The sequence below is a fragment of the Pelodiscus sinensis genome, chromosome 3 (genome assembly GCF_052426305.1).
Source record: "Pelodiscus sinensis isolate ZL-2025 chromosome 3, ASM5242630v1, whole genome shotgun sequence".
NCBI classification, from domain to species: domain Eukaryota; kingdom Metazoa; phylum Chordata; order Testudines; family Trionychidae; genus Pelodiscus; species Pelodiscus sinensis.
In genome coordinates, this window is record NC_143054.1 from 27,946,016 (window position 1) to 27,969,920 (window position 23,905).

Below are 23,905 nucleotides of genomic sequence, written 5' to 3' on the forward strand. Positions count from 1 at the left end.
AAAAATCTACCTATGTATTCACTCTATTAAAGCAATATTAAGTAATTGATTTTGAAATACAATGTATTATTTTGCTAACTCTTCAGATAAAACTATTCTAATATTATTAAGCTACTGTGATTTCTGGATCCATGCAAGCAGACCCTTAGCGCACCTTGAATCCACTATGAATCCAATGGAGCTCTGCACAGGGACATGGGTTCACCAGATTTTATTGCTGGAATGGCACCTATGATTTCACTGGGGTGAAATCACAGTCATGTTGAATTAAATGGAAGTTTTGCCATAGACTGCATTGGGACCAGGTCTCCTCCTTCCCCCAGTGATCAGTAGCTGACATCAGTAACAGTGTAGAAGCTCTTTTGAGAAGAGCATGTTTTTCCATCCGAAAAACATAATTCTAGGAGAAAACAAGGCAAGCTACATACCAGTATATAACAATAGCTAGCTAGAACCACTGTAGCATTAATCCACAATAGCCAAAATCACTGCTAGTAATTATGCAAATATATCTCTTTTAATAAAATGGGTATTTTGCTTTACTACAATACAAGTTATGAGTGGAATGTTAAAGTACAAACTCAGGTGAACATTTACATCTTGCAGAACCATACAATAGAATGAGTTTTGTCAGATTCTATTCGAAAGTAGATGAGTCCATATGAGAGAGAGTTTGTCTCCGGTTCTGCATGCCCTGCACTACGGTGAGTCATCAGCGGAGGAGACTGAACCTAGCATCATAGTGATTTTAAAGCAGAAGCCTCTAAAGCCTGAGCTATATGTATGTATGTTTGTTTTGGAGAGGGGGGGCGAGGCCTAGAGGACACCGGAAAGAACCCTGGGCATTCCCTTCTCTGAATGAAGTCCTTCCCCTCCCTCCTGTCCACTCAGCAGGGAGCCTGCACTGCCCTGCAGGCAGGGAGGTCAACTGATTGGTAGGGGGAGGGGCATTGTCAAGCAGCTACTAAAGGGAGCGGCAAGATGAGATGTTACTGGCTTAAATTTACAAATACCTAAAGAAACAGGTGCCTAATGAGAACTGCATTTATTTTCATTTGACTTTTAATGGGAGTTAGACATCTGGGCTGCGTCTAGACTGGCAAATTTGCGGAAAAACTTGCCAGCTGTCTACACTGGCCGCTTGAATTTCCGCAAGAATACTGACGATCTCATGTAAGATTGTCAGTGTTCTTGCGCAAATACTATGCTGCTCCCGTTCGGGGAAAAAGCCCTCTTGCGCAAATGTATTTGCACAAGAGGGCCAGTGTAGACAGCTAAAAAGTGTTTTGCACAAAAAAGCCCTGATGGCGAAAATGGCGATCGGGGCTTTCTTGCGCAAAACTGCGTCTAGATTGGCATGGATGCTTTTGCGCAAAAGCGTCCGTGCCAATCTAAACGCTCGTTTCCGCAAATTCTTTTAACGGAAAAACTTTTCCGTTAAAAGCATTTCATAGAATCATAGAATAATAGGACTGGAAGGGACCTCGAGAGGTCATCGAGTCCAGCCCCCCGCCCTCAAGGCAGGATCAAGCTCCGTCTACACCATCCCTGACAGATGTCTAAGTAACCTGTTGTTAAATATCTCCAGAGGGGGAGATTCCACCACCTCCCTTGGCAATTTATTCCAATATTTGACCACCCTGACAGTTAGGAATTTTTTCCTAATGTCCAATCTAAACCTCCCCTGCTGCACTTTAAGCCCATTACTCCTTGTCCTGTCCTCAGAAACCAAGAGGAACAAATTTTCGCCTTCCTCCTTGTGACACCCTTTTAGATATTTGAATACCGCTATCATGTCCCCCCTTAATAGGAAAATCATGCCAGTCTAGGCGTAGCCCTGGGGTTTTCTGGAGTGTAAAGCAGGTTAGGTATGTATCTGCCTCTGCAGGCACCCAAATACCACTGTATATCTGGGCCTAGGTCTAAAAAACAAAGCCAAAGGCTGGGAATTGTCAACCAAAGCATAACTTATGATTTTTCCCTGTGTTACCAGAACTGGCTGAAACACAATGACCTATTTTGACAGAGGAGAAAAACCAAGGCTAAACTTATGAATTTGTTTTCATTTCAAAGTGTGCCAAATGGATTCATTTTTCCCCCCTTTTTCAAAATGTCCTACATCTTTTCTATTTCCCCCTGCCCTCCAAAGAAGTTAGTTAAATTTTTCCTTTACAAAAAGCCCCTCCAAAAACTGGCACACACTAGCTATAAAAGACTTTGAAGTATGAGTTAGTGAAAAAGCATGGCATTTTTTTTACACAAGAGGAACCATTTTGACAATGTCAGCAGTTTGGGATGCGATAGTTTTGTGTTAGAAAAGAGTCCTTTCCTGCTCCCTTTATAAATAAAAGCTTTAAAAATTTCAACCATCTCTGTTGCATTCAGACATTTGAGTGCATCTTCAGCTCCCCTTAATGCTACCAGGAGGTGTGTGTACTCCACACCTTACAGCAGTATAGACCTACCCTCCGTGCACTAGCTCAGCTAATGGTAGGTATGTATGTTTCCTTGTGCTGTAACTTACACCTCCGCTGTAGTGTAGATGTAATCTTGGGGGCTTACCTGAGCTCACTCAAGAAGTCTGTGATGGAGCCAAGAATTAACATTGTGTATCCCACAGTAAGAAAGAAAAAGATTCTTTTAACTGATTTTTTTTAAAGTGTTGCAAATATCTAAAACTCTGACCTTAGTGATTTTTTTTAAAAATCCTGTGTTACTAAAATGGTAACATCTGCATCTTTATTAATGAAGCTGCTATGCGTAGGACTATTATTGAATTTAATAGACGGCATGCAGACCCATAAATAGAAGTGAATGTTACATCTTGGCATGCCGCTTCTGAAAGGTTGCTGACCTCTGTACTAATGTAATGAAGTGTGGTCATACAACTGCAAAACAAAATCTAAAAAATTTGGAGAAGCTAAACTATGCCTACATAAACGAAGAAAGCTGCTGAAAAGATGAACCTTAGTCTGTAAGAACTAGTGTGTTAACAAAAGATACTTTTAGCAAAATCCTCTAGCCCTGCAATGCAGAATTTTTTTTCCATGCAAAGTTAGAGCTGTAGAGCCCCAGTAAACTCAGCAGCCCCTAGCTCACAAATAGAAGACACTTGATAGAGCTGAAGGATACCCAGCAGCTGCAGCTCCCAGCATGTCCTGAGGGAAGAAGTAGAGCGTAAGAAATATCATACAAATCCTGGACCCAGTGTCAGCCTATTTCTCTCTCTGGAGGGAGGGAATGCAGGTGTCTGGCTTGGGGAAACTATGACCGGCCTTTGGGAAGAGAGGTGCAGGTGTCTGGGCTGGAGATGCCCTGCAGCTGGGCTTTGATGAGAGAGGTAGTGTAGGTATCAACTTGGTGACTGGGCTCAGGTGGGGTCAGGGAAGGAGTGTGGGAGTTTGGGGCTGTGGGACCTCACAGCTGGACTCTGGGGGGAGGGTGTGGGTGTCTGGCTATGCAGCTAGATCCAAAGGGGGTAAGGCATACAGGTGCATGGGCTAGTGGGTTACCCAGCAGCTAGAGTAGGCAATGCGGCTGTCTGATCGGGGTGGGGGGGTGAGATGTAGCTGGTCTCTGAGCTGGGTGTGTCTCGACTGGTAGCATCTCATGCCTGGGTGCAGGAGGAGCACTCCCACTGATTTCTGGTGGGAAGGAGTGCAGATGTCTATGCTGGGGGAGGGGTTTGGGTGTCTGGCCTGTGGCTGGGCTCTGCATGGGAGGGAACAGAGAAACAGGAACTGGGTTGTCATAGGGTTGTTTGGTTTTTTGGGGTGTTTTTTTGCTCCTGGGGGAATCATAGTTGCTGATTGGTATTTTGAAATAAATTACCAAAATAACTGAAACCAGCATGATTATATAGTGTTATTTTAAATAAAATAGGCAGTATTTTAAAATACTGTGCAGAGACTTTTTAATTTGACACAAAATTCCCCCAGGAGTAAAGAAGAAAGGAATCTACGTAGTTCAAAATATGGAAAAAAAAAAACCCGAGAGAAAATGTCAGGTACCTTTTGAAACCTATCTGAACTGACAAAATTTACTTATAAAAAAATATGCTTCCATTTAGTAGCAGTAAGTGTATTAAAACACGGACACCACTGTTCTTAAATCTTTTGGGAATAATATGAGGCAGATGGCACACAGAAGGCTGCCTGTCTTTGGAAGTCCTTTGTTCAGGTTTCACTATGTGAGGTTTTTTTGGTCCATGTTGCAGCTGGGAAGAGCTGTCATCTAATCAGTCTTTTCCGTCTTCCTGTAACGCAGTATTGTGGCTGTGACCCATATATTAAGAACCAGCATGATTATGAAGCGGACTAGAACTAAGGAGGAGAAAAAACATTCAATTAATAAAATATTGTAAAGCACGAGTGCTTGCAATAACTGTTGCCACTTCCACAGGATACAATAACTTGTTTCAAAGCTTTTATTAGTGTACATTCTGAATAGTTCACCTCCCATAACTTCTTAATGCACTGCCTCAAAATACTGTGTAAAGGAAGCCATGTGTAAGACGTGGAAAATACTGAAAATAATTTCCAGCTTTGTGTTTGTTTAAGGGAGAATGATGAATCAGGTGTCTCCTCATCTGATGAATAGTGATTTCATTGTGCTACTCAGAAGTATCTAAAAATATTCACATCTGGGTTCCTTAATGTTAAATCTGCTTCTTTGAATCACTTTGACATGAAAAATGAACTTGCTATATATGGCAAGTTTAATAAATTTGATTTAAATTCACACAATGTATACCTATTTCTTACAGGAGCATATAAGCATAGATAGTGCTGTATCTAAATAACCTTGTCTATTAAATTCAGGCTGGTAAGCTTTTTTTTTCTAATTGAAAAATCTTTATTGGTACATTGTTTGAGTTTAATAGGCAAAAATCTGACAAACTGAAAGAAACAATCAGATTTGCTCAGTTTTGATTACCTTGAGGTTGTGGTTTTTTTTTTGTTTTTTTTTTTTATAAAGCTGCAAAATCTATTTGAAAATCAAAGAAGCAGTTTCTCTGGTCACCTGACATTGCACATGTGTATGTATCCCATTTGTTTTATTTGAGGAAGTAAACAGTATAGCAGATGTATAAATTTATAAATATACTATAGTGCATAACACCAGACATGGAGTAACTAAGAATGAGGGGGAAACGGTGTGAGCTCTCAACCCCCAAACATTTGACAGGCCACATTTTTGTTTAAACTCCAAATGTCACTGCTTCCATCCGGTTGTCATTGTGCTACACTTTGAAGCAGTTTATGGGCACTAATGGCCTTTTAAAATTCACTCTGGGTAATATATGATGGGGCAGTTTTCTTTAGCTCATTCTAGTAAAACATCAAAATCACTGACTAACTTATTTCCATTGTCTAAAATTGCTTTCTACTATATGCAAATTTAGTCATTTTCTACTAAAAAGGACACTTTGGATTGTACTAGCTTGAGTAAATGAAATGCCAACAGATAGGGGCAGTTTCTCAAGTGCACTGTTTGACCAGAATGAAAAAAAAAACACAGGCTGATCTTATCTATCCCTTAGAGAGTTTTATAATAAATTTATTCTAACATGCCCATCACACGGTATCCGAATTCCATGTGTTGTCCACCAATCTCTTATTTCACTGCACTTGCTGGTGGCAGCATACCAGCAATCTATAATACTTTCAGCTACATGTAAGTTTCATGTATCACTTACACATTTTAAACTAGTACAAATAATTTAAATAGTTTCACAGTTTTCAAATAGTTTGTTTTTAAAAATTCAGTCTACCAGTTAGAGAGAAGCAGCTGTTTCTGATATCTTATCCATTTGGGGAAAGTTACTGCTCAATGTGTTGCAACTGAAAGAGGGTATGGTTTTTGTTCTTGTTCCTTTAAGCAGGCATTTTCCTAATTAAGCACATTTTAAATCTGTTTTTTCTGTTAAGAGTAAGAAACTGCCTTTTAAACCATGAATGCACCCGATGATGAACACAAATAGGGTTTTTTCTTCCAATTGTCTTCCACCTGGGTGTTAAACACTGAGCCATAATCATAGTCCTGTGTTGTTTTCTCAGCAGTAGTCCAGTTACCCTGCTGGAATAAACTACTCAGTTATCTGGTTCTCAGTACAATAAACTATATAACTGCTCATAAAACAGGACAAGCTGCTGTTATCTTTGGATAGCGAAGAAGTGAAGGCAATTTCATATATTACTCACCCATAGGATCATTTGTGGTCATTAAAGTTGTAACGATTCTTGCTGTAAATTAAAGGAATTGTGGTTAGTGTACCCAAAAGGATCTGCTGGTGCATCCAACTACTACCAACAATGAATTCTCAACTTTGCAGTTAAGAGAAAAATTAAGCAAAAAACTCCCCAAACCGCATACAAATATCCACATCTTAAATGTACCCACCACCTACTGTATTCTCAAAATGAAGTGCCAACCCTGAGAGAGCTTTTTCTTTTCAATTTTAAGGGGTTATTTGACAATAGTAAACCAAAATGCTGATATAATTGGTACTTTTCAACATTTTAAAATGGAAAAATCTTACTACAAGGTAAGCCATGGTAAAAACATACTATTTCTCTTACTCCCTATTTAACACAGTCTTCTCTCTTTTGATATAGTATTTTTCAGACTGTCAGATGGCTATGAGCTTCTATATTCAAGTTTCAGTTAAAAACTAGAGCAAAATTTACCAGTTTACTATATTAGAGAACTTATTTACTCCCATATATCTCTGTTCATGTTTCACTTATGCTACACACAAGAATAAATCGCTCCACTGCAGGAATTCCTGAGTGAAATTCCATGGCCCTGTATAATGCTTGGGGTCAGACTTAAATTATCAGAATGGTCCCTTCTGGCCTTAATCTTTGAAGCACCATCATGTCTCATAGCGGGTGTGATTTGACACAATATCTCTATTATAACTAATCTACACACCAGAACCCTATATGAATTATTGCCTAGATTCAAGAACATGAACAGGATATGACTTAAGCTTTGTCTACACTACATAGCTTTTAGCAAAACACTGTGTCACTAAAAGTTGGGCAGTGTAGCTTTGGTTTGTCATCTCTTTTGCCAACAAAATACTTCCTCCCCCAATAAGCAGCGTTTACACCGTGCTGCTCACGCTGGCACTTGATGTGCAAAACTTGTATCTTTTGAGGGTAGAGAGATTAGCACCTCTGAACGACTAAAGTTTTGTCATTCACTTGCCAGCATAGACCCAGCCTTAATGTTTAGCAAATATTTCTAAATGTTTCCAGAATTAGTGGTATGCCTTTAAAATTATCGGTTGAAAATGGCTAGAGATCCTTTCATTAGGTCCTTTAAGACAGGTGAGCTTTTTCTCCAATGAAATATAGAATTATATATATAAAATCTATTTAAATGAAAAAAAATGATGTAGGCTTTGATAAGTGATTTTCCAATATTGTCACTTGTCTAGAATTACAGTAATAAACTAATGGAAAGTATTAGGATATTAAGTTGTAAAGACAAAATAGGAAAACAATTGCAATGCACATCAGAGCTACAAATTTTGATATTTTTCTATCCTGGATTTTCATTAACTTAAAATAATAAAGGACTGAGACCCTTTCTTCATAAAAGTAACAGAGATGACACATGCATAAAAGAACAGGTACTCTTGCAGAAAGATAACATTCAAACACGACCAAACAGTTAAACTTAGGGTGATGTCCTGATTAAGCTGAAGTCAATGACAAAACCTCACACTGACTTCAGCCAGGTCAAGATTTCACTATTATTTTTAGGCAATAATATGCAAAGATACCCTGGAGAAGAATCAGATTTACTACGGGTTTGACAAAGCCTCTTGCTATAGTTACAGATGCATTAGAACAGTAATGGCTTTGGGGTAGTCACTTATTATACAAAACTCCAATGCTTTTGCATAATGCTTACTTGCACAAGTGTACGTAGACATACTCCAGGTCAGGGCGCTCACTTGTCCAGAATCTCTTGTTTGCCATAGATATCTCAGCTGAGCAAATTTACTTGCTGCACTGATTAATGTACACAAATTCTGCAGAGAAAGATTTAAAAAGAGAGACAAAGCACAGCTGTTTCTAGTTCCATCTAAAAAGGAAGTACTTAGCTTAGGCCTAAAATGTATGCTTTACTTTAAACAAAAAAAGTAGAAATTTTTGATATTTAAAAAAAAAATCCTTAATTGGTTGTCCAAATATTACAGAACCTTACTAGGAAATTATGAAACAAAGTGAAACTATCCAAAAACCAATTGGTCTAGTTCTGTGGTATAGGGTCTGACAAAAGTGTAAAATATAAAGGATAACAATTACTACACTTGGTAGCTTCTGATAGCTACATCTTAAAACAAAAGTTATTTTTAAACTAAATGTGCTCAATAAGAAGTGCTACATTCTCAAACTATTCACACAAGTGATAGGCAAAATTACTTGGAACCTGCTCATTGAACAGTCACGTTCAAAACACCCTCTAGAGCAGGAGTGGGCAAAAGGGTCTCTGCGGGCCGGATTCGACCCACCAACCAAGCACAAGGAGGCCCTGCTGCTCCCCCAGGCCAATCAGGGCCCCAGGGTGGGGGGAAGTGCGTAAAGTCTTCTTCCGCCCTGCCCCTGCCCTGCAAGGAGTGCACGGCCCATAGAAGCATCATGGCAGGGTGAGAGAGGACTTTGCATGCTCCTCCTACCCCCAACCCTGATTGGCCTGGGAGTGAGGGGAGCGTGCCACATGCTCCTTGCAGGATGGGGGCAGGGTAGGAGGAGACTTTGCACACTACCCCCGCCCCCAGGCCTGCTCAGCTGGCAACTGACTGTAAACACAGCACTCCCTTGCAGGGCAGGGGTAGGAAGTGAGAGACTTCACATGATCCCCTCCCCAGGCCCTGACTGACTTGCGGGGAGCATGCAAAGTCTCCTCCCGTCAACAGGGGCGGGCACCTAGAGGGAACCACCAGCTGTTCAGAACAGCTGGCAGTTCTCTTGGGGGGGGGGAGGTAGAGGGTAAAGATTTTGCACACTCCCCCAATCTCCAGACCAATCCTGGCCCCGCCCCTTCTGGGGTGGCCCGAACCACTTCAAAAATTTCTGAAGTGGCTCCTGGTCAAAAATTATTACACACCCCTGCTCTAGAATAAGTTATAAAATACAATTCTTTACCTGATCTAAGTGGGACTTGGACAGACCAGATCATCAAAAATTCAGATAATCATAATGGGCAAAGAGCTTTATATTTATTTTTAAATGCAGGGTTGTTTTTAAACTAGCTGTCCTCTCCTGGAAAAGCAGTAAGACATATTCCCCTTCTTATCTACTTACAAAATGCACAAACTTTTAGTTCTTGCAAACAATGTTTTGTTCATTTATGTACAAGAAACCCAAAATGAGTTTTTAACAATGAGACCCTCCACCTAGGTTGAAGCATTAGTTTCCCATGTTCCTGGGTGTTTTGGTTAAGATGGAGAACTGGAAAAAGGCAGCTCAGATAAATGGGGGGGTTGTATGGTACATTACAAAGGTTAAAATGGCTTTTCACTGATAAATGGAACTATGAAAAGTATGACAAATATATATATATGCAGTTTCAACTTAAGAGCTGCTACTTACCATCGCCAGGTCTATTACCCATTTCTGAAGAGTTAGAAAGTACCATCCTCCCACAAATCTTACCTTGAGTTAAGTTTCCTAATGCTCAGTTATATGGGCACTGAACAAAGAATTTGTAGATCAGGGTATTAGCTATTACAGTAAAACTCCAGTTGTTCGGCATCCAGTGGTCCGGCAGAACCCAGAAGTGCTCTGACCAGCCGGACAACTGGAGCTGCTCTCCCCCGGCTTCCCCAAGTCCGACGCTGGTCAGTTTCAGCAGTGGCGGACTTGGGGAAGCCCTGGGGCAGAGCACCCCAGCGGGAGCCTGCCCCGGGGCCAAACCCCCTCCCGCAGCGCGATGCGGCCAACCCCCGCAGGCACCTGCCCCAGGGCCAAGCCCCCCTCCTACGGTGCGGCGTGGCGTGGCCCACCCCACCTGCAGCGTGGCCAACCCCTGCGGGTTCCTACCCCGGGGCCGAGCCACCTCTCCCGCGGTGGGGCCAAACCCCCCTCCTGCCGCGCAGACAAACCCCCGTGGGAGCCTCCCCAGGCCAAACCCCGCACCCGCAGCACAGGGAAATCCCTGAGCTCAACTTTTCCCTCCCAGGGAAGCCGCCGGACTCCTCTTCTGGAGCCGAAGCCCCCTCCCCTAGCACATGACAGAGTTGTGGGAGGGAAGCAGCCTGCACACTTTCGGAGCCCCCGGAAGTGACATGGGCTTCACCCAGGACTTCCGACTACCCCGCGGGAAGCCGGCACTACACTAGAGGTAGGTAATGGGACTTCTCAGGGGTGAGGGTGCAGAAAGGGTTTTTTCTTGAAAAAACGCGTCTAGACTACTTTCTTTTTCCAAAGAACCTCTTTCGAAAAAGCGAACGGAAGAAGATATGCAAATTCCCATTGAATTTGAATATCTTCTTTCGAAAGTGAAAGCAAGTCTAGACGTGCCCTCTAACACAGCGACATTATTTCAAAATAACTAGTGTTATTTTGAAATAAGTCCACTTCTACATAGCAGGCAGTTATTTTGAAATAATGTTGAAGTACTGCCCAGCTGGAGGACTTCTTAATTCAACTCCTCATTATACTAGAGCAGGGGTCTCCAAACTACGGCCCGGGGGCCGGATGCGGCCCGCGAGGCCCTCTCATCCGGCCCGTGGAGACCTTTTTGGATTCAAAGGCAGAAGAAGTGAGATTGTTTCAAAACCCATTTGAAGCAGATGTGGCCAGTTGCCCAGATGAACTGCAGCTGGAAGTCACTGAGTTGCAAGCAAATGACCTCCTTAGGGACAAGTTCAAAATAGGACTGGTAGGTTTTTACCAGTTTTTGCCCAAGGAAGACTTTCCTAATGTCAAAACTTTTGCATCAAGGTACCTTTCAATCTTTGGAACAACATACCTGTGTGAACAAACATTTTCAAGAATGAAATATGTGAAGAACAATTTGAGAACAAACTTGTCCGATGATAATCTCAGGTCACTGTTGATGTTAGGGACAACAAATCTAAAGCCAGAAATGTCTGCTATTTTGGCATCCAGGAAACAATTTCACCATTCACACTAATACAGGTGTTCATGTGTAGTGTATCAATGTGTTATTAAATAATAACTGAATAAAATAATATTAAATAAATAATTAAAAACAACATCCATGTTTTGATTGTTTTTTATTTGGACCTCAAGTGTGTAGTCGGCCCCCGAACTGCTGTTTGATAGTTAATGCGGCCCTCGGGCTGAAAAGTTTGGAGACCCCTGTACTAGAGTAAGGGAAGTCAGAGGAAGAGTGCTCTATTTACAAATAAGTGCTATGTAGACTTTCCCAATTTCTGAATAAGCTATTTCAAAATAAGCCACGCAATTGATGTAGCTCAATTTGTATAGCTTATTTTGAGTTAAGCCCTGCTGTGTAAACGCACCCTAATTTACTATTTCTTCCCTCTTTTTTCCTTCGTTCTTTTCCCCCTGCCCCTAACCCATCCCCTATTTATTTCGAAACTGGACCTTTAATAACTCTTTTCATCTGAAGAAGTGGGCTGTGCCCATGAAAGCTCATGATACCATCTACATGTTTTGTTTGTCTTTAAGGTGCTGCAAGACTATTTGTTGTTTAAGTTTTTCTAGTTACAGACTTACTTGGCTACCTTTCTAAAGCTTTTAAATACACTGACAGTCCTGTTGAATTCAACTGAACTATCCACGTGAATAAAGACATATACAGTAAAACTCCGATGGTCCGGCATCTGATGGTCCCGCACTCCTGATGGTCCGGCACCATAAGGAACCCGGAAGTGCTCCGGGCAGCCGGACCATTGGAGCTGCTCTGCCCCCAGCTTCCCCGATTCAGCCACTGTTAAAACTGACCAGCGGCTGACTCCAGGAAGCCTGGGACAGAGCAGCTCTACCTCGGGTTTCCTGGAGTCAGCCACTGATCAGTATCAGCAGCGGCTGACTTGGGGACACCTGGGGCAGAGCAGCTGGGGTGCTGCCGGGTTGGTCTCGCTGCGCCAAGGGTCGGCGCTACCAGAACAACCTGGCAGCACTCCAGCGGCTCTGCCCCAGGCGTCCCCGATTCAGCCGCTGCTGGTCAGTTTCACCAGCGGCTGAATCAGGGATGCCTGAGGCAGAGCCGGACTATCGGAAGGGGGGGCTATGAAGGGTCTGTGGTGGCATCCCCCCCACCCCATTCCAGATGCCTCATAGCCCCCCCTTCCGATAGTCTGGCATATCTGATAATCCGGTACCCCCGGGTCCTAAAGGTGCCAGATTATCGGAAGTTTACTGTACTTGGTTACGGGTCAGGACCATAATTTTCAAGACTTTTATTTGAATTTTACAAAATTGCTATAAGATGTTCTATCCATAGCAGCATTTTAGAAACCCACTACATTGTAATTTTTATTACAAATTTTAATCTAACATTGCATTAGCATAAGTCTGTAGAACATAACAAAGTAAAATTAACTATACTGTTTTACTGCTGCTTTTCAAAACCATAGAAACAGTTGTGAAACTGTCATGAATAATGTCCAGCAACAAGTGGCAGCATTAAAGTCACCCAAGTTGGCTTGGAGCTCTTGGCAGGGAGGGTAATAAAAACCCAGGACCAAAGAGCCACTCCTTCTGTTCTCCAGAAAATAGAGGCAGTAGAATTTCACATTTAACACCTACATGCAGGCTAAAGTGGTTCAGAAAGACAAAGCCCCAAAACAGAGCCCAAAGCTGATGTAAATCCCAACACAACCCCCTTCTACAGCCGCAGGAATAGAAGGGTGGTCACTTTCTCCCTAGATCCTGCTAGTAGTTTCCCAGACTCATTTTTCATATTATTTCTGTCTGGGGTCAGATAACTTATCAAGCCCTGCTACGAAGTGTCCAGTGCCAAATGTAAACCCAAAACTGTATAGCTTTCCAAAGGAGCACCTAAAAGTCACGTGTGTGCAATCTGCAGTTGACATGATTGTCTAAAAGAGTTAAACAAACTTCATATTTTCCATTATGTGTGTGCATGACACATGTAAATTTATGAATTAGCTTCATTCCTCCTCGGTTGTGGGCCCAGTACAATCAAGTACAGATGCAGCTTATGCGGCATAAAGGCTTTTACAAATATCTAAAGCTAGGTCTACACTGTGGAGCTATTTTGGGATACCGGAAGTATCCTGAAATAGCTTTTCCATGTCTACTGAAGCAGCCCATTATTTTGAAATAGATTTTGAAATAATGAGCAGCTTATTCTGATGTCCCGGTAACCCTCATTTCATGAGGATTAAGGGGAATTTCGGAATAGCAAGTTATTTTGAAAAATTATGAAATAAGCTATTTCGAAAAACACTTGAAATAAGCTATGCAATTTGCATAGCACAAACTGCATAGCTTATTTTGAGCTAAGGATGCTGTGTAAACGCACTCTATGAGAGTTGCATACAAATAAGAAATGCACATTAAAAGGTGGCTGAATATGGTTTTCAATGACACTTGGAAATAAAATGCTCAGTCTTCTGTTAAAGAGCTATGAGAAGTGTTGTGTAAATGGAAATGGGTAGACATCAAAGGATACATGACTACGTAAGGCAAAGCTTGCTTCATGTTGCCACTATAATGCAGAACAAAGAGCAGGAGTATGACATCTAAAAGAGAAGATCAGTCATTACAAATAAGAAATCAAGGTTACGGTAAAATATAAAAAAACAAAAAAAATTACCTTGTGCAATTAGAATGGGGTACTCCAGGTAAGTCTCAAGGGGGTAACTGTAGTAACTCTGGTACCTTAGAAACACAAGGAAACTAAAGAGAAAAAAATTGAACAGTTTACTTGCCTACAGAGAGAGATTCATTGACAATTTCATTTTAAAAACCTATTTATTATGGGAATGCCCAAACTCTACAAGCTGAATCCAGGCCCCATAATGCAAACTATATTCAGAAAGACAAAGTCTTGGGCCTGAAAATTTTGCAGTTTATTTCAATATGTATGTGTGAGCTGACAAGCTGTACAGATAAGCCAACACATTCACACAAAAGGTCTCAATACCAGTGTCTGAAAGAGTTAGTTCAAACCGTTGCTATTTATGAGAAAGAAATGAAACTTTCATGTATTTAAACCCCAACCATAATCTATGGGAAATCTCCCTTGACTGATTTCTCAAATTATAATAATCCTACTAATGATGTTCCAAATTAAAAATGAGGTAATAATTGTTTTAAAAGGCTGAATAATTGCAGAATCCAAGTACCTTGAAGTGGAAAATATCTACTCAACCATTCAGAGCATCTCACTGTTAGTGCAGGATTGTGCATTGCATTTCCTATTGGATCCTCACTAGGGTTGTGTCTAATTTAGTTTTAAATGTCTCAAGGAATGGCATTCTTACCACTTCCTTTGCAAAACCACTCCATTACTATAACAGATCTTCATCTGAAAGTTTTCTCTGACACCAAGTTAAATTTTCACAAAAATATCTCCTATTAACCCCCTGGCTTTTTGTAAAAATCAAAGCTCTGGCACATCAAGAAGAAACCAAATTCCATACTCAAGGAATATAGGGGTAGAATTGAGAAGAAATGTAGAACAGATGATCTGATGTATGGGGCAGGGAAGAGAGGCAGTTCCCTGAGTAACTAGCTCCTACACCATTTAAGACTTCAAACTTATGCTAAACTCCAGCTGAAAGTTTATTAGACACTAGTGTAGCTTTTTGGAGTAAAAGTATCAAATATTCTTGCATAATTCTCAGAGAGGTAGCTGTGTAACTTTTAAAACAACAACCATAGAGACTAACAGAAAAATATAGTATCATGAGCTTTGGTGGGTAAAAACCGACTTCATCACATGAGCTGGAGTGGAAATAACAGAACCAGGATATTCATAACCGACCGGGGGGGGGGGGGGGAGGGGGAACCTATCAATTTTGGGATTGGTGCTAATGAGGTTAATTAAGTGGGCTGTAAGTGTCCCATTCTTGGCTTTTGATGTAAATATGCAGTTGTTAGAGGTAGGGGAGACTGACTTTATAATATTGACATCCAGTTAATGTCTTTGTTCAAGGCCAGGGAAACAGTGTTAAATGTGTAGATGAATACCAATTCTGCACTCTCTGCCTGGTGAAATTCCTTTGTACTTCTTGCATGATATGCCTCTTGGGAGGCAGGCCGCTAAATTATATACTAGTCTAGTCTACTGAGGGGCCTCACTTACAGAATATTCTAGTACTGAAATATGTACTAGACTGCATGGTAATTAAACCCCGTGACTTTACTGGTAGAAAGACACAAGAAATGGTACCAATGACCTTACCAAAAACAAAAAAAACCCACATCTTTAAAACAGTCCCAAAATAATTTCCCTGTAAAACTCATGGAAGTAGCAGAATCTATGTTGTGTATGTGGGATAAAATGTACTGGCATTTGTATAGACTAACCTGCACTTTTGGCTTCTCCATACCAATCCCAAATGTTGCCCATAAATCCTGAATATAGTACATCATCATGTATTCCTTTTCCATAAGCAAAATTTTAAATGTTGGCCTCACCTCATTGATACTGGCACCTCTACTGCAAAGTTCTACTTTGAAAAGTAACACTGTGAAGTGGCATTGTGTAACGCTGTATCTCTGACTTGTTGGTCATATCTACTCAGTTAACAAATATTTTCTAACTGGCAATCCCGCTTACTCACTCAGGGTACGTCTACACTACAGCGCTAGTTCGAACTAACTTAGTTCGAATTAGTTAATTCGAACTAAGCTAGTTCGAACTAACGCATCTAGAACTAAAAACTAGTTCGAACTAGCGTTTTGCTAATTCGAACTAGCAAGTCCACATTGAGTGGACTCTGAACAGGGCTTAAGGATGGCCGGAAGCAGTGCTGGCAGGGCATCAGAGGAGGACTTAGAGCGTGGAGATGCTGTCTCAGGCTAGCCGAGGGCTGTGCTTAAAGGGACCCGACCCCCACCCCGGACAGACAGTTCTCAGGGGTGCCCCGCTTACAAACCAGTCCTGGCTTGGAGTGCCCGAAGTACCCACACTGGGCACATCACACCACTCGGCCATCAGACCGGCTGCACTTGCCGCAGGCTGCCATCTGGGGAGAGGGGACAATCGGGGGGCTGCAGGAGAGCTTCCACCCCCAGAAGCCCGCAGAGCCAGCCCAGTCCTCCCCATCGGGGGCTCGTGCCCCATTCCTCCCTCACCTTCTTCCACTTACCCTTCCCTAGCCCCCCTTCTTATTGATGTACAAAATAAAGGACACATGTGTTCAAAAATAGAAACTCTGTTTATTTAACAAAACTCGGGGAAACTGGGAAAAGGAGGTGGGAGAGGGGAAGAGAGAGGCTGGGAGAGGGGAGGGGGAAAACTGGGAGGAGGGAGCTGAAAGGGGGAAGCAAGGGAAAGGAGGGGGTGGGGAAACTGAAGGATCAGGGGTGGGGGTCTCGCCGGGCCGACCGCCTCCCAGTACAGCGAGGGAGGGGGCCTCGGCGTCCCCGGGGCGATGGGGTGGAGGGTGCGGAGGTTGAGGTGGGGGGTGTGGACATTGAGGAAGAGGTTGTGGGGGTTGAGGAGGGAGAGGTGGGAGGGGGAGCAGGAGTGGGAGGAGGGACAGCAGTTGGGGGGACAGCTGGTGCAGGATCAGCACGGGGCACCATGCTCTGCAGCAGGAGCTGCAGGTTGGTGCTCAGCCCTCGGACCTCAGACAGCAGCTCGTGGCGGACCTGCAGGTCTTCCTGCATCCAGGACCGCAGTGTGCGGTGCACGGCTTGCAGGGCCCCAAGGTGCTGGTCCCAGTATTCCTGCTCCGTGCTGGCAGTCCGGAGCAGGCCGCGGGTGCGGGAGCATGTCCCAGGCGGGGTGGTGCGCCCTGCACGAGCAGCTGGTGCAGCTGTAGAGAAAGAAGAGAAGGGGTCAGTTCTCCCTGGGGACGCAGAGGATGATGCCCAGCCCCCTCCCCAACTCCGCAACGTGAGGGTGACCATGTCCTGCACCGTCACAGCCGCTGTGCTTGTACAGAGGCCATGGTCAGGATGTCTGGCTCTCCCCGGGACTGGAAGCTGCCCCAAGACCGCACCCATGTCCCTGTGCCATGTATAGTGTGGCCGGGGCGGTGGGGGGAAAGGGGAGATGTCCCCTGCCTCCGTGTAGAGGGGACATGTGAAGGGAAATCATCCTGCTGGGTCCTGCCCCGGGGTCGGGAGCATGTCACGTCTCTTTGCACAAGCATGTGCCTATTGGGCAATGGCCCCTGGGTGTCACGCAGCTGGAGCCACCTGCCCAAGGGTGGCATGGCACGTGCTCGCACGTGTACAGGTGTCTGCGTGATCCGTGGAAGGCATGGCCCACGCGCGCGGTCCCTGGTCTCCCTGCCACCTCCCCCCCCGAACTACTTAATTCAAACTACTTACCCGGTACGGTCTCCCTGGACGACCCTGCCGACTCCGGTGCTGGGACATCCTGCGGTGGCCCCTCCGGTGTGCCCGGGTCAGGGCCCTCCAGTCCCGGCTCGCTGTCCCCCAGGCTGGCACGGACCGCCCTGCCCCCCAAGAGTCGGTTGAGGGCAGAGAAGTAGGGGCAGGTGGCAGCCCCTGCTGTGGCGCCACCCCTGGTGGCCCTGGCGTACGCCTGGCGCAGCTTTTTAATTTTAATGCGCACCTGCTCCTGGGTGCGCCTGTGTCCCCTGGTGGCCATGGCGGCTGCTATGCGGCCATAGACGGCCGCATTCCTCCTCCTAGTGCGGAGATCATGGACGTTGGGGGCCTGCCCCCAAACCTCAATGAGGTCCATGACCTCCGCACTAGTCCAGGAGGCCGCGCGCCGTCTACGGCCCCTGGCTGGCCCCTGGGTGCTGGGGGACTGGGCAGGGGACATGTCACTCCCACTGGCTGCCTGGCTCATGGTGGGGCCACTGCTTCGGGGCAGAGACTCCTGGCAGGGCTGGCTGTCTCAAGTGCCGTCTGGCCAGAGTCTACCCCTTTAAGGGCCCGGGGCTGGGGGAGAGGAGAAGAGTTTTCCTGGTTGTGCCCAGAGAGGCCACCAGGGGGAACCTGGGAAGGGCTAGCCTCCCACTAGTTCGAACTAAAGGGCTACACAGCCCTTAGTTCGAACTAGCTAGTTCGAACTAGGCGTTAGTCCTCGTAAAATGAGGTTTACCTAGTTCGAACTAAGCGCTCCCCTAGTTCGATTCAAATTCGAACTAGCGGAGCGCTAGTGTAGCACCTATTAAAGTTAGTTCGAACTAACGTCCGTTAGTTCGAACTAACTTTGTAGTGTAGACATACCCTCAGGGTTTGACTGATAGGTTGTTTCCATATAATTCACACATCAGTACCAGCAATAACAATTATGAAGGCCAAACAATCCCTCAATCATATGCTAGAAGATGGAGGTGGGAGGACATAATTTGACTCTTCAACTGGAACTTTAATTAAATTCACTCATCCTTAGCTGTTAACAGATCTGCAGGGCTAATGAGTAAAAAGTAGTGCACTACTTGCTTGTCCAGAAAGACCCTGTTCTTAGGGATGCTCAAGTGCATGTGTAGCATGAAGTCAACAGGGACTGCTAAAGTGCATAAAGCTATATGTGTGCTCACACTTTGCAGAACTAGGCCACAGCAGCTGCAATCCTGAATAGGCCCATATGTGTGAAGAGAGAACCTTCAGGCTGTGTCTACATTGGCACCCCTTTCCGGAAAAGGGATGCTAATGTAGCACGTTGGAATAGGCAAATCCGCGGGGGATTTAAATATCCCCCGCGGCATTTGCATTAACATGGCTGCCGCTTTTTTCCGGCTTGGGGAAAAGCCGGAGAAAAGCGCCAGTCTAGACGTGATTCTCCGGAAAATAAAGCCTTTTCTGGAGGATTTCTTATTCCTACTTGAAAGTGTGTAGTAGTATGGTTACTTATGACAATAGCAAGCATATGAAACTTTGTATATATCATGACTAAATTTAAGCCTGACTAAAAATAAGCTTAAAGTCAAACAATGCCTCTTAAGTCTTTTGGAAGGGAGAAATGGTACCAGCCATTAATTCAAGTGATGATCATGTAGCAACATTCATCTTGTAATGCATAAAATACAATTGAGCAAGCTAATATAGTACATCTGATTAAAACAACTTGGATGCAGTCAATTATAACCAACAGCAAAGTAGGATACAAATACTGCTTTCAGTTCTAAAAATGTTTATTGTACAAACCGATCCTGTTTTGAATATTTGAAATGAGGTACTGCAGTTAGTTCCTTTTTATTCAACATATTTAAAACTGGTTTTTATTTTTTAATTATAATTGGTTTTAATAACTGGAACTGCATACTTTGCATTCCCATAGCTTCTTCTATCCTGTACTCTTTAAAAGGATGCTCTGCAAACTTCATACAACTTAATTTCTCAATACTTCCTTGAGGTAGGTAAGGAAATAAAATAGCCCAATTTTAGATGAGAAGCCTGAGAAAAGAAATTTTGTACAAAGTTACAGAGGAATCCAGGGAGAGAACAGGGAACTGAACTATGATCTCCTGACACTCAGACTTCTGTCTTAATAAGAGCACCATCCTTCCACTCAAGCCTACGTGTTGGTAAATATTGTACTGAATGCTGCCTTTATGATTTGCAGCCAAATGACAGGTACTTTATTATGGTATTCTCAGCTTGTCACTTAGGCATAGATGCTGCAAACTGCTATCATCCAATTCAGGAAAAACTGAGGCCACAATGTGGCTAGGTCTAAACTGCTAAGGAGGAAAAAATATGTCCCTTTATTATTTGCAGTGCAAGACCAAGTATAGCTGATATCTCACACAACAGATAGAGACCAATCCTGTCACAAGATGTTTGTAACCCAATGTTCAGACACAACACAAATGAGGATGAGAACAGCTGAGTAGAACAGAGTACAGCTGGACAGTGTTACATATTTAAGATCAGCTTTTTAAGGCTCAAATATAAGAGTTATTGAGCAATCTAGTTTTACTCTGAACTTTAAATAATAGTAATAATAATAATAATTAATGTGACACTGATTTGTGGGGAGAAATTGGTCTAACCTTACCAATAATGCATTTCTCCACTTGATACATTCAGATTTTTTTTCTGAATCAAGGGCATTCAGTTTTCATTACATAACATAGGTGCAAGTAGAGTTCGATGAACTATTCTTAACAAGCAATTTATTCAACAAATGTAACCCCTTTTATTTTTGGCAAATCATTTGCAAACAAGCTTCAATTCTTATGAATCCAGGAGTCAATTTATACTGACTGTGGAATGAAGATGGCCAGATCAGGCATTTGCTGACTGGCTTATCCCTGCATATTGCAGCCAGTGGGTTTCTTGCAATTTATGCACAATTGTGTTTATTGTTTCCTTTGTGTTTAATGTTTCCAATTCACTTTCATACAGTGCTATGGGTCACCTAAATTAAGTAGTATATTACTCGTGCTTCCTAACTGGATGAGTCCAGAACTTACAAAACTTAATTTAAGGTCACCATGTAAAATGACACATGCAAAAACATATTTGCATGACTATTTGGGACACATTTTCTTTCTACAATCATTTCTTACCAACAAGACTTCTCTTTCCATGAAAGTTTATAGAAATTGTAACTAAGTGATCACTGAGCTCAATGCACAGCTAACCAGGTGAAATTTTATGGTCTTTAGGGTTGTCTACACCGCATCTGGAAGCAAGCCTTAAAGCCTACGTACAAAAACTTGTGCTCACACAAAGGACATATCTAGACTACGCCAAACAGTTGAAAGAGGATATACAAATTCCGCAGGAATTTTGAATGTGAAAGTAATTAAGATGCGGCTTTTTCGGCGAGCCACCCTCTTCATCAAAAATCCGCTCTTCCTTAAATGCCGGGGCATTTATGTGCGCCCGCCTAGTTGGGGTCGCAACGTGGGATGGCTGGGGGAGGACAGGCCACACGTGCTGCAGGGCTGAACTCGCTCTGTGACAGGATGCGGGGAAGCACCGGCAGCAGGAGAACATGCCAGGGAGCACGGCGGGGATTCCGCGGGAGTAGGGCGGCCGGTCCGGAGCAGCGAAATGGCCACGGTGGGGGGTCTGGCGCCAGCACAGGTGCACTTGGGACGGGGCCGACTGGCCAGGCGACGCAGCGGGATGATGTCACCTGCCGGTGCAGCGCCCACCACACAAAAAAGTTGGGGACCACTGATCTAGATGGTGTTTGGTCCAGCTGTGAGAATGGGGGACTGGACTTAATGAACGCTTGAGGTCCCTTCCAGTTCTAGTTTTCTATGAAATTTTCCTTCTTGCAGGCTCGACAGCAAAACCGAGTTTCTAAAAGAGCCTTGGACTGAAGGTGGAGGTTTCGTTCATAGATCTTTATGTAGGCTGTAGTCTAGCAATTGCTCTATTCTCAAATATAAGCTATATAAGCTATAAATTGTCTGGCAGATCTAACATCAGCGCATCTATAATATAGAGAGCATTGCCCATAAAGAGCAGTGCCACCTCTTTGACTGAGTCTGTGAGCTTAGGAATAATTGTTACCTCTTTGCAAATGTTTGTGATGAGAACAGGACCATAGTAGCGGCACATACACTACAAAGTGAAACAAACCTGTATTGCAAAAAGAGAGCATACAATTCTATTATTCTAATTTGTATGACAGTAGCACCCCCGAGGCACAAGTCAGGAGTGTGGGCCTCATGGTCTTCAGCACTGCCGTCTGTAAACACAAATTAAAAAGACCGTTCCTGCTCCAAAGGGATGCTACAGCTACCTTAAAGATAATTGGATGGATGTATGGGAGATAGTGGAGGAAGGACTCAGAGGGGGTAGCTGTGTTAGTCTGTAATTAAAAAGATGTAAAAAACAACACTTGTCCAGTAGCACTGTAGAGACTAACAAAAATATATAAATAGTATCATGAACTTTCATGGACATAACCCACTTCTTCTGATGACAAATATGGAGCAGGAGGCACAGAGGTGGAACTATAAAGCAGAAAAAGGGGGGAGCTTGTCAGTAAGGAGACAACTGTAAAGAAGATCAGGTTACACAGTCTAACTCCATAAATAGGCAGGTTTCAGGCTTTTTAAAATAAACCTGAAAGGATGAATCACTAACCTTGATTAACAGGAAATGTTCACGTTACAAAGAGTTCAAAACTCAACCCTAAGCACTAACTGTTGACTAACATGGAGTGGCCTTACTTTTAGCCAGACTTACACAAAGTCTATTTGATCACTTTGTTATAGTAAACAGTGTATTTTCCTAAGAGGTTAATTGGTTTGAATATTCCAGTGCACCCCACCACCAAAGACTTCTAAAGCAGCATTCCATTTCAAATTCAAGTCAGGCAAGCTTGGCCCAGGCATCCTCCTGGGCGGGGGCCTTTGTTAAAGAATGAAGCCAGGCGAAAGCACTCGCTCATTTCCCTTACACGTGCTTTCCGGGGAAGGGAAACTCTTAGGCTACGTCTAGACTGGCATGATTTTCCACAAATGCTTTTAACGGAAAAGATTTCCGTTAAAAGCATTTGTGGAAAAGAGCGTCTAGATTGGCACGGACGCTTTTCTGCAAAAAGTACTTTTGCGGAAAAGCGTCCGTGCCAATCTACACGCGCTTTTTCACAAAAAAGCCCCGATCGCCATTTTCACGATCGGGGCTTTTTTGCACAAAACAACTCTGAGCTGTCTACACTGGCCCTTTTGAGCAAAAGCTTTGCACAAAAGGGACTTTTACCGGAACGGGAGCAGCATAGTATTTCCGCAAGAAGCACTGATTTCAAACAGTAGGAAGCCAGTGTTCTTACGGAAATTCAAGTGGCCAGTGTAGACAGCTGGCAAGTTTTTTCGCAAAAGCTGCTTTTGCGGAAAAATCATGCCAGTCTAGACGCAGCCTTAGAATATTTGCTGACAACACACGCGGCAACAGCCGGGTTTGCTGGCCAGGACGCCTCGGGCTCCTAGCTCCTGTCCTGGTGGTGCGGGTGGGGAAGGTGCCGCGTTTCTCAGCCATCAGTCAGCGCTGGGAAGTCCCTGGCTGGCCGATGGGGTGTTGGGAGGCAGCTGCTGCCCGTTGAAGCTGGAGCGAGCTCAGCTCTGTCGGTGGGGGACTCACAGGCCTCGGTTTCCCCAAGGACTCGAGGCTGGGCGCGCGGGACCCGCAGCCCGGGGAGCAGCGACTCGCCCTGCCCACGTGGAGCCGGGGCGCAGAGCAGCCCCGCGGGGCGCGGTCAAAGCAGGCGGGGTCGCGCTTCCCCCGCGGGCCCAGCCCGGCCCTGGCTGCCGCCTCTTACCCGCTCAGCTCCAGCACCAGGCTCTGCAGGCTGAGGCCGCGCGCGGAACCGGCCGCCCGCACGGCCACCACCTGCGGCAGCTTGAGCACCAGGCACACGAGCAGCGTGCTCCAGTTGGCCAGCGCCAGCAGCGCCTCCATCGCCCGGCCCGGCGGGGCCCGTCTCTTCCGCTGGCAGCCGCGGGGCCGGCCCGAGCGCGGCTGGGCGGGGAGGCGGGCTGCAAACCCGGAACGGGAGCGCCGGGGGCGGGGGACACTGGCGGTGGGGAGCCCTGGCTCCCAGGCCGACAGGGATGGGGGGGGGCCGTGCTGCCCCATCGCTCGTGTGCGTGGGGGGGAGTGAGACGCGCCTGCGGGTGTCTCTGTGCGTCCGGACCCAGGCCCCCCTTTTCCAGCTCGTAACCCAACTCGGGGAAAAGCAGCTGGCCCCAGACTCCTTCATGTCTCCTTGCCCCTAGTTCTGGGCCACTGGCTGCCAGTCCCGAGCTCCCTGGCCCCAGGCTCAGAGCTAAGGATGAGCTGGTGGCTGCTGTCTCTGTGGAGTG

The 23,905-nt window shown here is 44.6% G+C and overlaps 1 protein-coding gene across 1 annotated transcript; it reads right to left on the reverse strand.

The window, feature by feature from the left end:
• Positions 1 to 498: 498 nt before the first annotated feature.
• SLC66A3 (solute carrier family 66 member 3) lies at positions 499 to 23,584 on the reverse strand. The gene is made up of 7 exons (XM_075923496.2): positions 23,362 to 23,584; positions 13,795 to 13,877; positions 13,651 to 13,720; positions 9,612 to 9,669; positions 7,927 to 8,047; positions 6,204 to 6,245; positions 499 to 4,322 (listed from the first exon to the last, which is right to left on the reverse strand). The coding sequence occupies exons 1-7, from the start codon at positions 23,499 to 23,501 to the stop codon at positions 4,234 to 4,236; spliced, it is 603 nt and encodes a 200-aa protein (XP_075779611.1). The 5' UTR covers positions 23,502 to 23,584; the 3' UTR covers positions 499 to 4,233.
• Between the last annotated feature and the right edge of the window lie 321 nt (positions 23,585 to 23,905).

Excerpts from the sequence above, each read along its gene's own strand:
- SLC66A3 (XM_075923496.2), bottom strand. The coding sequence starts at position 23,501 with ATGGAGGCGCTGCTGGCGCTGGCCAACTGGAGCACGCTGCTCGTGTGC. Across the intron at positions 13,878-23,361 it reads CTGGTGCTGGAGCTGAGCGG|TTTCCTTGTGTTTCTAAGGT; the intron begins GTAAGAGGCGGC and ends TTTTCTCTTTAG. Across the intron at positions 8,048-9,611 it reads GGGTAATAGACCTGGCGATG|AATTTGTGTACATTAATCAG; the intron begins GTAAGTAGCAGC and ends CTTTCTCTGCAG.